Genomic DNA, 15,121 nt, shown 5'->3' with positions numbered 1-15,121 from the left:
AGAGGCATAATTCATGAATCTTCTTGTCTTAATATAATACCCCACGATAAAATGGGGTGGTCGAGAGGAAGAATGTACACCTTCTTACTATTACATGGACTCTCCTATTTCAAAGAAATGTTCCAAAATAGTATTGGGGGGAAGCCATTTTAACTACTACTCATCTTGTAAATAGATTGTCTTAGAGAAACCTAAATTCCCAAAGTCCACTCCAATTGTATTCTCAATTCTTTCCACAGGTTTCAATTTTCGATGGCCTTATGCCTAGAGTGTGTAGCATTTGTTCATTTACACTCTCAACACAAGGAAAAACTTGATTCTAGAGCTCTTAGATACATCTTTGTGCGGTATTCACCTACTCAAAAAGGTTATAAGTGTTTCCATCCACCAACCAAGAAATTCTTTGTACCAGTGGATGTTATATTTGTTGAACAAAATCAATATTTTACTTAGCATTCTTTTCAGGGGGAGACCTTAATAATTGAGGATAAGGACAGAGATTTTTTCCTCCTCGAATTTTCATCCTCATTACTCCACTATGTTCCACACTTACAACCCTACTGTTTCACCCTTACAACAACCTACATCTAATACTCAATCCAAAACCCAAGAACATATACAAGATGGTCCAACCTAGGAGCCTATACACTGTCCACTTTAGGTATACTCAAGAAGAAAGGGACCAACTACTCTTTCGGCACCTATTCAAGCATCCGAATTAGCACCTAGTCCTGTTACTTATCATAATGAGGTAATCACTTCTCCTTCTACCTCTCCTAATGAGATTGAACCTGTTGCTAACCCATCTAACTCAAGGGATAGTGAACTTCCTATTGCTAATTGTAAAGGAACTAGAGCTTGCACAAAGCACCCTCTACACCTATTTATGTCCTTCAAAAATCTGTCCCCTAGTCATAAAGCTTTCCTTACAAACATAAGTTCCATTCCCATACCAAAAACAGTATCTGAGGCATTAAGTAATGAGAATTGGAGGAATGCTATGAAGGTAGAGATGCAGGCACTAGAAAAAAAAGGACATGGGATCTTGTAAGGCTGCCCTAAAGGGAAGGAACCAGTGGGGTGTAGGTGGATATTCATAGTTAAATATAACTCAGATGGGTCATTAGAAAGATATAAAGCAAGATTGGTTGCTACGGGCTATGCCCCATAGTTTTGAAAGGTGCGAGGCCTAAAGGGTTCTGGAGCTTGAGGCGCGAGGCGCACGAGGTGAGGCGCGCCTCTTAGAAAAAAAACTCAAAATCTTGTAAAATCATAAAAAACTATCAAATTATCAATAATAACACATGCATATCATTAATGATTCATTATCTTCAAATTCTAAACTAACAACATCAAAATTGATTCATTCATCATGTAAATTCTAAACTAGAAACATCATCAAAGTTCAAACTTAAAGTCTCAAACTCAAACAAGTACCAATCATCATGCAAAGTTCTAAACAAACATATAAACACTACAAGTCCACAATCAAGAAAATGTTTTCATTTTGAAAAATGCTATTTTTCTAAGTCTGGAAGATTAGCGCATAATATGGAGACATGGAAGAAAATGTTTTCATTTTGAAAAACTATCTCTCGGTATTTTGATAGCTAATATTCATTGTTGTTAAAATGATTTTTAATGAATTTTTCAAGAAATAGTAGGTATGTATTTTGGGGGGTGGTAAAATCGCTAAATCCTGAGTTTGTATTAAAACCAAAATTCTATTTTCTTATTGTTATGGATTTTGATTTTTTAGATATTTTTATTGAATCCAAAGGGGGGTACTTTCTTATTTACATTTATGTATTAAAGTAAATGTCTACATTTACTTAAACTAAAGAAATGTAAATATGTTGTAATGTATACATGCTGAAACTGAGAAGAGGGGGAGGAATTGGGTTGCCCGGGTTTTAATTAAAACCTAAGTTTCATAAGGCGTGCCTCACCGTGCAAGGCGAGGGCCTCGCTGAAATCGCCTTGCCTTAGCCCGGGCGAGGCGCTGAACTGGTGCCTTGCGCTTAGGTGCGCCTTTAACAACTATGCTATGCCCAAACCTATGGTGTGAATTATCTTGAAACCTTTGCTCTAGTTGCAAAAATGAACACAATAAGGATATTGTTGTCTCTAGCAGCTAACCTTAGATGGAAATTGCAACCATTTAATGTGAAAAATGCTTTTTTCCATGGAGATCTAGAGGAAGAAATTTATATGGACATGCCACCAGGATTATGTTCAAAAGCAGGAAAGGATGTTGTATGCAAATTGAATAAAGCTCTATATGGTTTGAAATAGTCTTCAAGAGTATGGTTTGGAAGATTTATCGAAGTTTTGCTAAGTTTGGGATACAAGTAAAGCCAAGGTGATCATACTCTGTTTGTAAGGCATTTTATTTTCGAAAAGCTATATTTTATTGATTTATGTGGATGACATTATAATGACAGGGGATGACTTGGAAGGAATGAAAAGTTTAAAGAAGTGTTTGATAAAGGAGTTTGAAATTAAGGAGTTAGGCAAGCTAAAGTATTTATTGGGTATCGAAGTAGCTCACTCTTAGTAGGGGATTTTTATATCTCAACAGAAGTATATTCTTGATCTTTTAATAGACACATGTATGCTAGGATGGAGACCTACTGAAACCCCTATTGAGCCTAATCATTAACTTGGTGACAATCTAGAAGATGCAGCAACAAATAAGAGCCTCTACCAACGACTAGTTGGGAGGCTCATTTATCTGTCACATATTAGGCCAAACATGGCATATGCTGTTGGAGTTAGCCAATTCATGCACAATCTTAAGGAGGTACACCTGAAAGCAGTGCATCGAATTTTGCATTACTTAAAAGGTACACCAGGTTAGGGAATTTTGTTCAAAAGGGGACGAGAACTAACTCTTGAAGTCTATACAAACGTTGACTATGTAGGGTCAGTGATGGACATGAGATCAACATCTGAGTATTGCACATTCCTAGGGGGAAATATTGTGACTTGGAGGAGTAAGAAGTAAGGTGTTGTGGCAAGGTCAAGTGCAAAGACTCAATTTAGGTTAATGGCTCTTGGAATTTGTGAGTTGTTATCGGTAAAAATAATTTTAGAAAAACTGAAAATCAGGTGGAAGGCTCCTATGAAGTGATATTGTGATAATAAGTTAGCCATTAATATTGCACACAATCCGGTGCAACATGACTGCACTAAACATGTGGAAGTTGACATGCATTTTATAAAAGAAAAGTTGGAAAGTAGTCTAATTTGTACACCATTTGTGTCTATAGGAGATCAACTTGCAGACTTATTAAAAGTCTTCCAGGTGCAGTTTTTCAAAGAAAAACAAGCAAGTTGGGAATGGAGGATATCCATCCACTAGCTTGAGGGGGAGTGTCAGGAGATAAGGAGTTTATCTTTTCTTAGTTTTATCAGGTTTATTCGATGTGTTTATGTCTCATTGTTTTATCCTTTATTTGTTGGTTATTTTTTGGTTAAGAACTACTTGTTATGGTCAAAAGTGGGCCAAGTCTTGATCCTTATCTTTTTGTTTGGTTTCGGATTAGGTGGTTAGATAGCGTGTCCTATTTTTAAGGAAATAGGTTGTTATCCCTCAGAACTGTATATATTAAGTCCTAGTTTGCTGGAAATAAGATACGATTTTTCTTGCTTAAGTTTTAACAATTTCTTATATTATAGCAACGCTATCATCATAATTGCACTTTATCCCAAACAAGTTAAGGTTGGTGGCATGATGTTTAGAATGTGAATTGACTTCTAAAAGTTACATTGACAATACAAATCTATGAAAAATAGTGCTGGAAAATCATAATGTCAATTATTTAGAGCTTTACTTGCAGTAGAAAAAGGCTTTATGACCCTAAAGTAGAACTTGGAGTGCAGGAGGAACTAATACATTTAAGTACAGGTTGTTTTGATGTAATCATTAACCTTTAAATTATTTCCCCTTGTTAAGAGGATCGTGATATTTGATTATGATCTATATTACCTAACTATATATACTTAGATGATTTGTATGTATTTTGTGTAGATCCTTAGAATATATCGTTCCCTTATATTAGAATAGGATGCATGTGGATAAGTCATCTTACTCTTCTTTTATGAAATACACTTTTCACATTCTTTTATTTTACATCCCTTAAATTTAATATATTTTATGTCTACTTAATTTATGAACTTCAATGTCCTCAAATGTCTGAAACTTCTCTAGTCCTTAAGATGTATAAAATAATAGGATGTGTTTTGATTTTGGCGTGCCTACAAATATTAGGCATGATTTTTAAACCATGCTTTTTAGGGATCCATAATGTATGTGATTTTCTATGAAAATTAAATGTGGTTGGTTATTACTTGATATTTTGTTTTGCTCTTATTTAGGAATGTGCAAGTGTTCAGGTTTGTTTTGAAAGTGGATTTGCATTCTTGCTCTGTGGAATGCATAATGCCATACATTTCTTTTGAATTCTGTTAATTCCTGAGACCACTTCCTTGTTTCTTTGCCTTTGGCAGGTATTATCGTATGTTTGAGGCTACACAGGATGGGCTGGGTAGAAATGCACCTGTTCATAGCATACATGGTTCTCTACTTGCTGTTGGCGAGCTTCTAAGGTTTGCTGAGATGTTGATTATGCTTTTTGTGGATTTAATGGCTTAATTATTGGTTTTGCTAGTTTAATTTTGTCTAAACATCAAGTGCAGATATTTTTGATATGTAATTCTTTCCAACTCCTTCTATGATTACCATGTTTATCTATACGGCCACCTCTGGAAATTCTAATACATGTTCCTTGAGATATAGGGTTGTTAATGTATGGCTATGCAAGTGAGAGGCAACTAGTTCATAAATATACACACATGTTTTAATAAGTTCAACTAGTTGATATTTTGGTCCATTCTTTTGTTGGTTCTTTTCATTATTTTGAGAGGAGGGGGGTGGGGGACATGGGGGAGCTGCCACAAGCTCCCTTTTCCCAGCTTCACCCCAATAGAAAAAAAATCTTATGCCCTTCATTCCTCCACCCAAAACAACTCTTACCACAAAAGGATGTGATCAATCAATAATTTATTTTAATTGCATATATTGCAATGTAAACTTTGATTTTTTACATAAAATATTGGGAGAATTGAAATTTGAAATAAATCTTGTAAAATGTTAGGGCCTGTATAGTTACAAAAAGTGTTTTCTGGTTTTCCATCTCTAGTTTTTACTTCATCTTTTCAAAGAAAATTTAGAAAATGTGTTCAATTGTTGAACATAGAACTCATGCGGTGCCTCCACCTTGAGCAGTTTGTTAGCCACCCCCGCCGCGGGGGGGGGGGGGGGGGGGGGGGGGGGGGGGAGCCATCCTCTTTGTGAAAACAATGTAAATCAGCATCAGCCTTCATTTCGGCTGAAACCCGACCTGCTCCTGCCTCTCTGGCTAAGCTCCCCGACAAGTCAACATTAAGTGTTCCTTGCCTTCTCCACCTCGGACCACTTGGCACAGAATGCCTCCAGTCATACCGCTGCTATGCAATCCTTGAAGATGCATGCCCTCCTCTTCTTGCCTTTGCCTGACCCTACTACAGCCAAATCCGCACCCTCACGCGACCATTGAGCTGGCTCTGATATCTTTTGTCATCAGGCTAGCAGATTCCCCCATGAGATGACTATTTTCTTATCTTCCAAACTGAAAATTGTGATCAAAATGGTTATACTTATTATATAATGTAATATCATGTTACTATTACTAATGGTGTTATTAGAATGTTAAGAATTAGTAATTATATTATTGTCATCATAAAATAAATACTGTTGTTACTTTTTAATTCAATTTTGCTATTTATAATATTAGTATTATCGACATTTCTATTATTATACAATAGTAATAACATCAAGCCTTTATCCTTCTAGGTGGGGTTGACTACATTAGTTTTAGCTTCGATTGATCTTCATTTATGACTACATCTAAGTTTTATATCAAGCATTCTTTTTAAACTTGGTAGAAAAAAAGACAAAATATAACTCTGTTGCTAGTGGTAAGCTATTTACATGTTACAACTTGCATATTCAACTTTTGTATATTTGTCTATTGTGTTAATTTGTTTGTAGTCTAACAAGGCTAATGACATTTCCCCTCCGTAACCAGAGTTTAATGTTCATGCTTTTTTTTTGGGGGGGGGGGGGGGGGTATCCCAATCATGTCATCAAGAACAAAAGACTGAAATTCAAACTCAAACTCTTAATCTGAATCTCAATGATGCAATGAGATTTGTTGAGTTTATATATTAGTCAACAGAATCTCTAACAAACTAACTGTTACTGACAGCTGGCAGTACAAACTGAGCAAATATTGTTGTTTGTTGAAACATAATTAAAACTAACTAGTCACATAAGCAACTGAGAATTAACTGCCTGCTGCTAATATTAAAATACATCATTTGCTTCCCTGTCCTCCTCTTATCCATGCTCAGCATGAAGTAGATCTATCCTTGACACATCAAAATTGCCAGATTTTTTATAATGAACTCTAGAAACTTGAAGTGCTAGAATTCATGTAGTAGACCCCATCTAGTGGGATTAAGTCTTGTGATTGTTATTGTGACTTAGAATGCTTAACTGTTAGTTTAGTGCCTTCTAGGAACCCCTTGTTTGGTGACTTATTAATTTAACCACATAAATAAACCAAGTTTTATGTGGATAGGAATACAGGTGAGTTCATGATGTCAAGGTATAGAGAAGTTGCAGAGATTGTTCTCAGATACCTACAACACCGGGATCGGCTTGTTCGGCTTAGCATAACTTCACTGCTACCTCGCATTGCTCATTTCTTGCGTGACCGTTTTGTTTCCAGCTATCTAACGGTTAGTCAACTATCTTTACTGTTTAGCTATGCCATTGAGGATGATAAAAAAAAACAACATATCTAGTCTTTATCCCACTACGTGGGGTCGGCTACATGAATTCTAGACTTCCATGTATTTCTATCTTTTTGTCATATCTTCATTTAGGCCCATACACTTCATATCAAACTTTAATGTCTCTTCCAAAGTCTTCTTGGATCTGCCTCTATCTCTTTTTTTGACTAATTGTTCCATTTCATCAACTGTCCTCACATGAGCGTCTCTTGATATTCTTCTCACCTGACCAAACCATCTTAGTCTAGTCTCTTTTATCTTCTCCTCGATTGGCACTACTCCTACCTTATTATGAATAATCTCGTTTCTAATTTTATCTTTTCTTGTATGACCACACATCCATCTTAGCATCCTCATCTCCGTTATGCTGGTCTTTTGCTTATGCTGGTATTTGACTGCCCAACATTTTGAGCCATACAACAAAACTGGTCTTATAGCTGTCCTATAAAATTTTTCTTTCAGTTTTAATGGGATTTTACTATTGAGGATGATATAACCAAACTGGTTGTATTTGTTGGTTTCTCCATCTTGTGACTAATAAAGTTTTTTTTTGTGCAGATATGCATGAATCATATTCTTGAAGTTCTTAAAATACCTGCTGAACGGGCTAGTGGGTTTGTTGCTCTTGGAGAGATGGCTGCTGCTTTGGATGGTGAACTTGTTAACTATTTGCCGACAATAACGTCTCATTTACGGGATGCGGTCTGTTTCTGGACCATTAATGCTAGTCTCATGCCAAATTTTCATGTCTTCATTAATTACTGTGCATTAATCTGTTAAGCTATTTGTAGATTGCTCCTCGTAGAGGGAGACCCTCACTTGAGGCTTTGGCCTGTGTTGGAAACATTGCAAAAGCCATGGGGCCTGCAATGGAACCTCATGTTCGTGGCCTTTTGGATGCTATGTTTTCTGCTGGTCTTTCCTCCACTCTGGTGGAAGCTCTTGAGCAAATAACCATCAGGTGGGCTAGAACATCAAATTCACTTTTCCTACACATTTTTGTGGGGGCTGATACAATGAGATGATTTTGAATTTGACCTACAATGATCGTGGAATTACAGTATCCCATTGTTGCTGCCAACTATTCAAGTTCGTTTGCTGGATTGCATTTCAATGGTTCTTTCAAAAACTCATTATCCCCAGGCTAGGCCATCTGTTTCCAGTCGTGGAAATATTACAAATACCACTCAGCATATCACAGAACTTAGCTGTTCTGCTCTAGTGCAACTTGCTTTGCAAACTCTTGCTTGTTTTAATTTCAAGGTCTGTGTACTTGTCTTTTCTGGTATTTCCTGCTGTCTTTTATGGTATGCCTTGTGCCTTTTTTTTTTGGTCATTACAATGTGAAGCTATTTTTGTTCTAGGGTCATGATCTTCTTGAGTTTGCAAGGGCTACAGTAGTTGTATATTTGGAAGATGAAGATGGAGCTACAAGGAAAGATGCTGCACTGTGTTGCTGCAGATTGATAGCAAATTCTTTCTCTGGCATGGGTTGCGTGCAATTTAGTACTAGCAGGTCCAGTCGGACAGGTGGAAAGCGACGTCGTCTTGTTGAGGAGGTGATTTGAGATAATCTATGATTTTGTTGTCTCATTTTTTGTTATCTTCTGAGTTATCAGCTCTTTTTGGGGGCATAGCATATTCACCCGAAGATTCCTCAGTCATTCTTTTTGAAGTAAGTTTATCAAGTAGCACAAAGAAGACCTTGTGAAACATGAATTTGCCAAAGATTAATTTTTGTGCCTTGTAGGGTGACTTGGAATTTGTACAAGTATGTTGTCCTTTAACTTATTAATTTTTTCTAACAAATAATCTGCTTGCTTATATGTCAAAACCTTTTCTTTAGACTTGTTGCAAGTCACTTTCAAATCATATATTCCTTACTTTGCACAGCAATATGTTTGGCTTCAATTTTTGCTTGAAATCTATGTTACAACTGCCCCATCTATATCATATAGGAGCTGGATCTGTCAAGAATGCCCATTGTCCTTCAGAAGTTATGGGCTTTGCAAATGCCCTGCAAAATCTTAAGAGGGGAAAGAAAACATATATGAAGATACATATGTAATGTACATGCTTAACCAGATCACATAATTTATTCCAATAAATAAATTCTTCTTAGGTCTATTTAGTTTCCATAATTAGTCTGTCTTTAATTTAGATCAGCTTGTCAAATCTACTGATGGTATGGAATTTGTTTGAGAACTTTTCAGCTCGTGATTTTACCTACTTTTGATTGTGCTGAGTAGCTCCTATATGTGCTACTGCTAATTGACATTGGTCATTCTTTTTTGAGGTCGCAAAGATTAAATTTTTGGTTTGATGCTTGCTTAGCTTCCATGAAACTGAATGCTTCTGCATCTATCTGAGACATAGTTGTCAAAAGCATGCCTCAGATAGACACCTCTACACTGCTGAGGTGAGGCCCCATACTTAAAGTGCGCCTCAGACTGAGTCATAATGCAGGCGCCTTCTGTGCTCGGGTCATATTTTATGCTTTTTTTTTTTAATTATTTTTGAGAGGTATTAGCCTGATTTGTTACTTAAGAATATGTTGTTTGGTCAATATGAAAACATAATCCCATTGATTGGTGCGAGATGAGCAAGAACATGGTAGCATGAGGTTTGCTGGACGGTCCATTTGCTGGCAGCCTTACCGGCGAGTGAGCTCACACTCTGGCAAGTTTGCGGATCATGCTGGCACATGGGACTACTTCTGGCAGCCTGCTTTTCACTGGCAGTGTTGCCAGAGGCAGGCGAACTACCTCCAGTGACTAGTCTTTCATTTTCTTCTGTTGCTTTTGTTTTATTCAACATTTTTAGGGTTTCTTCTCTGTGACATGCATTTTTTTCTTTATTTTTTTTTTGTTCTGCCTGGTATATTGATGGAACTTGCTCTAATTTCTTTTTCTTTTTCTTTGATATCAAGTTTTTGTTTCATTTATTTAATTTCAATGAACACTTCAAACTTAAAGACCAGAAGAGCCCCTTCCAGGTTTTAGCAAGTTCCATCAAAATTAAGTATTTTTATACAAAATTTTGGATAACTTATGATTATATTCTTCCTGCAAGCTCAATCAATATAAGTGCTTTTACACATTTTTTTATTTTTTATTTTATCTTTATTTTCGGATTCTTTTCCACTCTTCACACTTCACTGGTTTTCTTTGTTTTTTTTTTCACTGAAATTCATATTTTACTGAATTTCAATGAATTTTTGTGTTGTTTTTAGGTAACAATAAAACAATTTTATGTTTTTCTTTCTTCTAGTTATTTATTTAATTTTTTACGATTGGCACTTACCTCTCTATTGGTATGTATTGAAAAGAATGATGTATTAAGTATTTTTCTACAAATTTTGAATAAATGTGCACTTCACATCCAAAAAGTCTGTGCCTTGTGCGTTAGTCTCCAAGCACCTTTGTGCTTGACACCTTTCACAACTATGATTTGGGAGCTTTTTGATTCTATAAACTCTCAGACCTTTGACAACTATGATTTGGGAGCTTTGTGATTCTATAAACTCTCGGATGCTTGGAAGAATTATTGGGTTTTTATTTTTGGGTCTACTGATCTAAAACTATGAACTTCGTCTTGAATTGGTAGGTTGTCCAAAATGATGTCAGGGAATTGATTTAGTGCAAGTGCAAAATGCAGGATGTCTAGCCATGAGTAATGTACTACTGAAAGTCCCATACATTGTGGGTTTCCTTGTAACAAGGATTCCCATTCCTTTCTTGTGGAGAATTGAGATAATTGGCATTTTGTGCTGCTAAACTTAATTTATGACTACTTGTGCAATCCATCAAGCTGGAAATGTTTTCTAGTATTTCAGATGTCTCTTGTGGTCCTCATGTTTTTCTTATAAGTGTAGTGTGTTTACTCATTGACATGCAACATCCATATTTGTTCTTGGTTTTAAAATTACTTAGTTTTAAGGCAATACATCCTCAACTTGGGAGTGAATGATAATGTGGTTCCAAATGAATTAACAAGTGAGCTCTACAATATGATGATGGTGCTGTTTCTGCAGATTGTGGAGAAGCTTCTTATTGCAGCTGTGGCAGATGCTGATGTCACCGTCCGACATTCTATATTTGCTTCTCTGCATGGAAATGGAGGCTTGGACGACTTCCTAGCACAGGCTGATAGTTTGAGTGCTATATTTGCTGCATTAAATGATGAGGTATGATTTCAAAATGATAATTAGTAGGTTAGATGATGAATGAGGTATGATTTTTTATTGGTCTTGTGATAGCTTCTTTGTAAGTTTTAGGTGAGCCCTGTATTATTGCTCTTCATTTCTTGAGCTGGCATGATGTTTTGTTCAATTAAAAAGTCAATAAAAATACTTTTTGTGTGCTTTTTTTTTTTTACTTGTGTTTTTGTTCATGCTGTCTTGGCTTGGCTGCCTTAGTTGGTCGCTGTCTTGTCTTTGTCAAATTTCTTGCTGGGTTTATTTGTGGTTGGTCTACTCATTAGTACAAAATTCTATGACATACCAAGTTTTTATCCCATTATGTTGGGTTGGCCATATGCATTCTAGCTATTTGGTCATTTCTATCTATGACCTTATCTTTTTGTAAGGCCCTTATAACTAATATCATACATAAGTGTCTCCTACCAAGTTTTTCTTGGCTTTCCTCTACCCTTTTGCTAGCTACTTGTTTCATTTCATCCGCTCTTTTGAAGGTGTCGTAATTGGTCTTCTTTTCATATGACTAAACCATCTTAATTGTGTCTCATGTATCTTATCTTCAATAGAAGCTATTCTTAACTTTTTTACAAATAATGTCATTGCTAATTTTCCTTTTTTCTTGCACATCTTAACATCCTCATCTTCATTATGCTTATATTTTGCACATGTTGGTGCTTTATTGCCCAACATTCAATTCCATACAACAAAGCTGGTCTTATTAAAATTTTCTTTTAGCTCTAATGGAATTTTACAATGTTCTAAAACGTGCTAGGTGCTAGTCGGGCGCCAGACTTGAGTCTAGCGCTTTGGCCGCCTAGGCGATGCCTAGGAAAACTGCTATTTTTTTTTTTTTTTAATTTTTTGTTATAAGTTGGAAAGACAAGTGAGAAGAGCTGCAAAAGTCGAAGCTTCTTGAGAAGAGCTGCAAAAATGATTAAAGAAACTTCAAACTTAGAAAGTGCTGAAATTGAAGCTTCTTGGGCTTTGTTTGGCTGGGCTTTTTTTTTAATTTTTTTGGAGCTTTTAAGATGGGTAGTATTTAAACTGTTTAAAGCGTTTAAGTTGGGTAATGTTTAGGCTGATAATATGTTTGGATAAATGTGCTTTTAAGTTATTAGTTAATGCTTATGTGTTTGATTTGAAAGAGCTGATAAGCTATCAGAATGTGATAAAAAGACGAAAATAGACATGTTATTGAATAATGCAAAAAAATGCATCAAATACTCATTTTTACTTTTAGTTAATTATAAATTGTTGTTATATATATGTTAATATTGCTGTTATACACACACACACACTGTTTTATATATATATATACACACACGCACAGACACAACGACGGAGGAGATGGATAGTGACGAGCATCAACCGATGGGGGCAATGGATGGACGAATGGCGATGAGATCTGAGAACGTGGCTGAGAAGGACGATTGGCGATGGCGACGAGATAGAGAAAGCGACGAAACGATTGGCTGCAACGACGACGATGACAATGAGAGAGAGAAATCGACGAGAGGATATAAAAGTGAAAGGGGAAATTCAAACGGGTGTTCACCCTCAGCGGCTAGGCGTTGCCTGGGTCACCGAGGCGTCGATTGGGCCTTATTAATCAGGCTCGACGCCTAGGGGTACCAATTTGCACGCGGTGGCTAGGGGGCGCCTAACGCCTCAGTAGCCGCCTAGGCCGCGTTTTAGAACACTAATCATATAAATTGTTGGATGCATTTTTTCACTTCAACCATCTTGCCTTAGTTTTATAGATAACATCCTTATTAATCTCCCCCCATCTTTTTGGATGATTGATGCAAAATATCTGAACTAATCTTTTCTTGCCATGACTTGATCTTCTAGTTTTACCACAACATCACCCACACTTATATTTTTATTAAACTTGCATTCTATATATTTGGTTTTCATTTTATTATCTTAAAAACCTTTAGATTCCAAAGTATTTCTCTATATCTTGAGCTTAGTATTCATGCATTCTTTTGTGTCCTCTTCCAACACAATGTCATCTACAAATAGGATACACCATGATACCTTTACGTGGACATGTTTAACTAGTTCATCCATTACTAGGGCAAACATGTAAGGGTTTAATGCAAATTCTTGATGTAATCCCGGAATTAGAAAAGCCTTTGTATGTTTTGCCCCATGTTTCTGTGCCATGATACATGGTTTTTTCCGTGGTTTGTTCTTTATTCTTATAGGATTTTGAAGTACGAGAATTTGCAATATCTGTTGCGGGAAGATTATCTGAAAAGAATCCAGCTTATGTTCTTCCAGCACTTCGTCGCCATCTTATTCAGTTATTGACATATTTAGCACAAAGGTAAGATAAGAGTGTGTTATAGTTATATCCATTCACACTATTTTTCTAACCTATTGACAGAAACTGAAACCTTTTCCTTATCTAGAGCACCTGATATGTTCCGTCTGCATTTGTTGGCAGCTCTGATAGCAAATGCAGAGAAGAAAGTGCTAAGTTACTTGGATGTTTAATTCGCAACTGTGAACGGTTAATTCTTCCTTATATTGCTCCAATACACAAGGTTTATGATGTGTTCTTTAAACGTTTATCTTTCTTATTGATTTACTCTCTTGCTAGCTGAATTTGATGTATAATTTCAGGCACTTGTGACTAAGCTTTGTGAAGGGCCTGGTGTGAATGCTAATAGTGGCATTATAAGTGGAGTTCTTGTGACTGTTGGTGATCTTGCTAAAGTGGTGGGTGAACTTAGTAGTACAATCTTTTTACACTGCTTTTATGTGATAGTTGGGATTTGATCTGTGCATTTATAGGGATGTTCTTTTCTAGAGTAGAGAATGGAGATAGGGCCTGCTCGAATATCTATCACTTGGTTTTTTGGGGGATGTATGATGGGTATCCATCTTCTATTTCTTTACAAAGTGTCTTATCTCTCTAAATGACTTTTAACATTTTTAGTACAACTTTTTTCTGAATGTGAAACTGGAAATTTTTATAGTTGTAATAGAGAATTACAGTTTGATGCTATTGACCTTATAAATCTAAATACATTTTAAAATACACTTCAGTTTTCATCTAAGCAGCTCCTAACCAAAATCTTCTGCTTGTTCAGGGTGGTTTTGCAATGAGACAATATATTCCTGAACTTATGCCATTGATTGTTGAGGCTTTGTTAGATGGAGCTGCCGCCATGAAGCGTGAAGTAGCTGTTGCCACTCTTGGCCAAGTTGTACAGAGTACAGGGTACGCCATGTGTTCATCTGATTCCTTTTTGTTTACTATTATGATTATATACAATTTCAATTTTGTCTTGAGAATTGGTGGTAATTTCAAATTCTGTCCTGTGACTCTTTGTCCTCAAAAGATGAAGAGAATGAGACCTTGGAATGGATATTTAGAAGACTTGAGACCCTCAAGAAGCAGTTATAATTTCTTTTTAGAAGAAATATAAATTTAGCTTGTTCATGGAGGCCTTTGTTGAAGATTTTGTTTTTGATTTTTTGTGATAAAAAATTGATAGTATATAAAGGAAGATGATATCCTCAAAACCCAGCTTATTTACTTTCTTTTTTTTGGATAATAAACAATAGGGTTAATTACCATAAAGATGTACCTTTTATTGTGTTTTCAATTATGTATTGAACTTCTATTTTTTTCAATACTAGGATTAAACTTTCAATTTGTATCAAATATGTACCATTGTCGGATTGCTGTTAAAAGTGGTTGTTAATTGTTGATGCTCATTCTCACTTAAATGATGTGGCAATAAAAAATGTGTTGGTGGAATGAGGTGGTTTGAGATGCCACCTCACTTCCCTCCAAATTGATTAAACACAGTGGACTAAAGTGAGAAGTGTGGTGGCATCTCATACCTCATTTTTCCTACTCATATTTTTAATGCCACATCATTTGAGTGAGAACGACACATAAAAAATTAACCAGCTCTTTTAACAGCAGGTTGATGGCAGTACATATTTAATACAAATTAAAAATGTGGAGGAATAAAATAATGTCTCCAAAATGTATATACAAGA

At 36.0% G+C, this 15,121-nt stretch overlaps 1 protein-coding gene across 2 annotated transcripts in view; it reads left to right on the top strand.

Moving 5' to 3' along the window:
* The window catches only part of LOC127801836 (serine/threonine-protein kinase TOR), a 109,240-nt gene that overhangs the window by 11,227 nt on the left and 82,892 nt on the right, over window positions 1-15,121 (top strand). For both annotated transcript variants that reach the window (XM_052337282.1, XM_052337281.1), the window contains exons 6-16: window positions 4,513-4,611; window positions 6,687-6,846; window positions 7,459-7,602; window positions 7,692-7,861; window positions 7,962-8,163; window positions 8,265-8,459; window positions 10,934-11,086; window positions 13,309-13,430; window positions 13,551-13,650; window positions 13,730-13,825; window positions 14,200-14,330. In XM_052337282.1, the coding sequence (XP_052193242.1) occupies window positions 4,513-4,611; window positions 6,687-6,846; window positions 7,459-7,602; window positions 7,692-7,861; window positions 7,962-8,163; window positions 8,265-8,459; window positions 10,934-11,086; window positions 13,309-13,430; window positions 13,551-13,650; window positions 13,730-13,825; window positions 14,200-14,330 (1,572 nt within the window). The remainder of the gene's footprint in view (window positions 1-4,512; window positions 4,612-6,686; window positions 6,847-7,458; window positions 7,603-7,691; window positions 7,862-7,961; window positions 8,164-8,264; window positions 8,460-10,933; window positions 11,087-13,308; window positions 13,431-13,550; window positions 13,651-13,729; window positions 13,826-14,199; window positions 14,331-15,121) is intronic.

This window comes from Diospyros lotus, chromosome 5, assembly GCF_014633365.1.
Source record: "Diospyros lotus cultivar Yz01 chromosome 5, ASM1463336v1, whole genome shotgun sequence".
Taxonomy (NCBI): Eukaryota; Viridiplantae; Streptophyta; class Magnoliopsida; order Ericales; family Ebenaceae; genus Diospyros; species Diospyros lotus.
The sequence above is the reverse complement of the archived record's forward strand: the minus strand, read 5'-3'. Positions and strand labels throughout refer to the sequence as shown.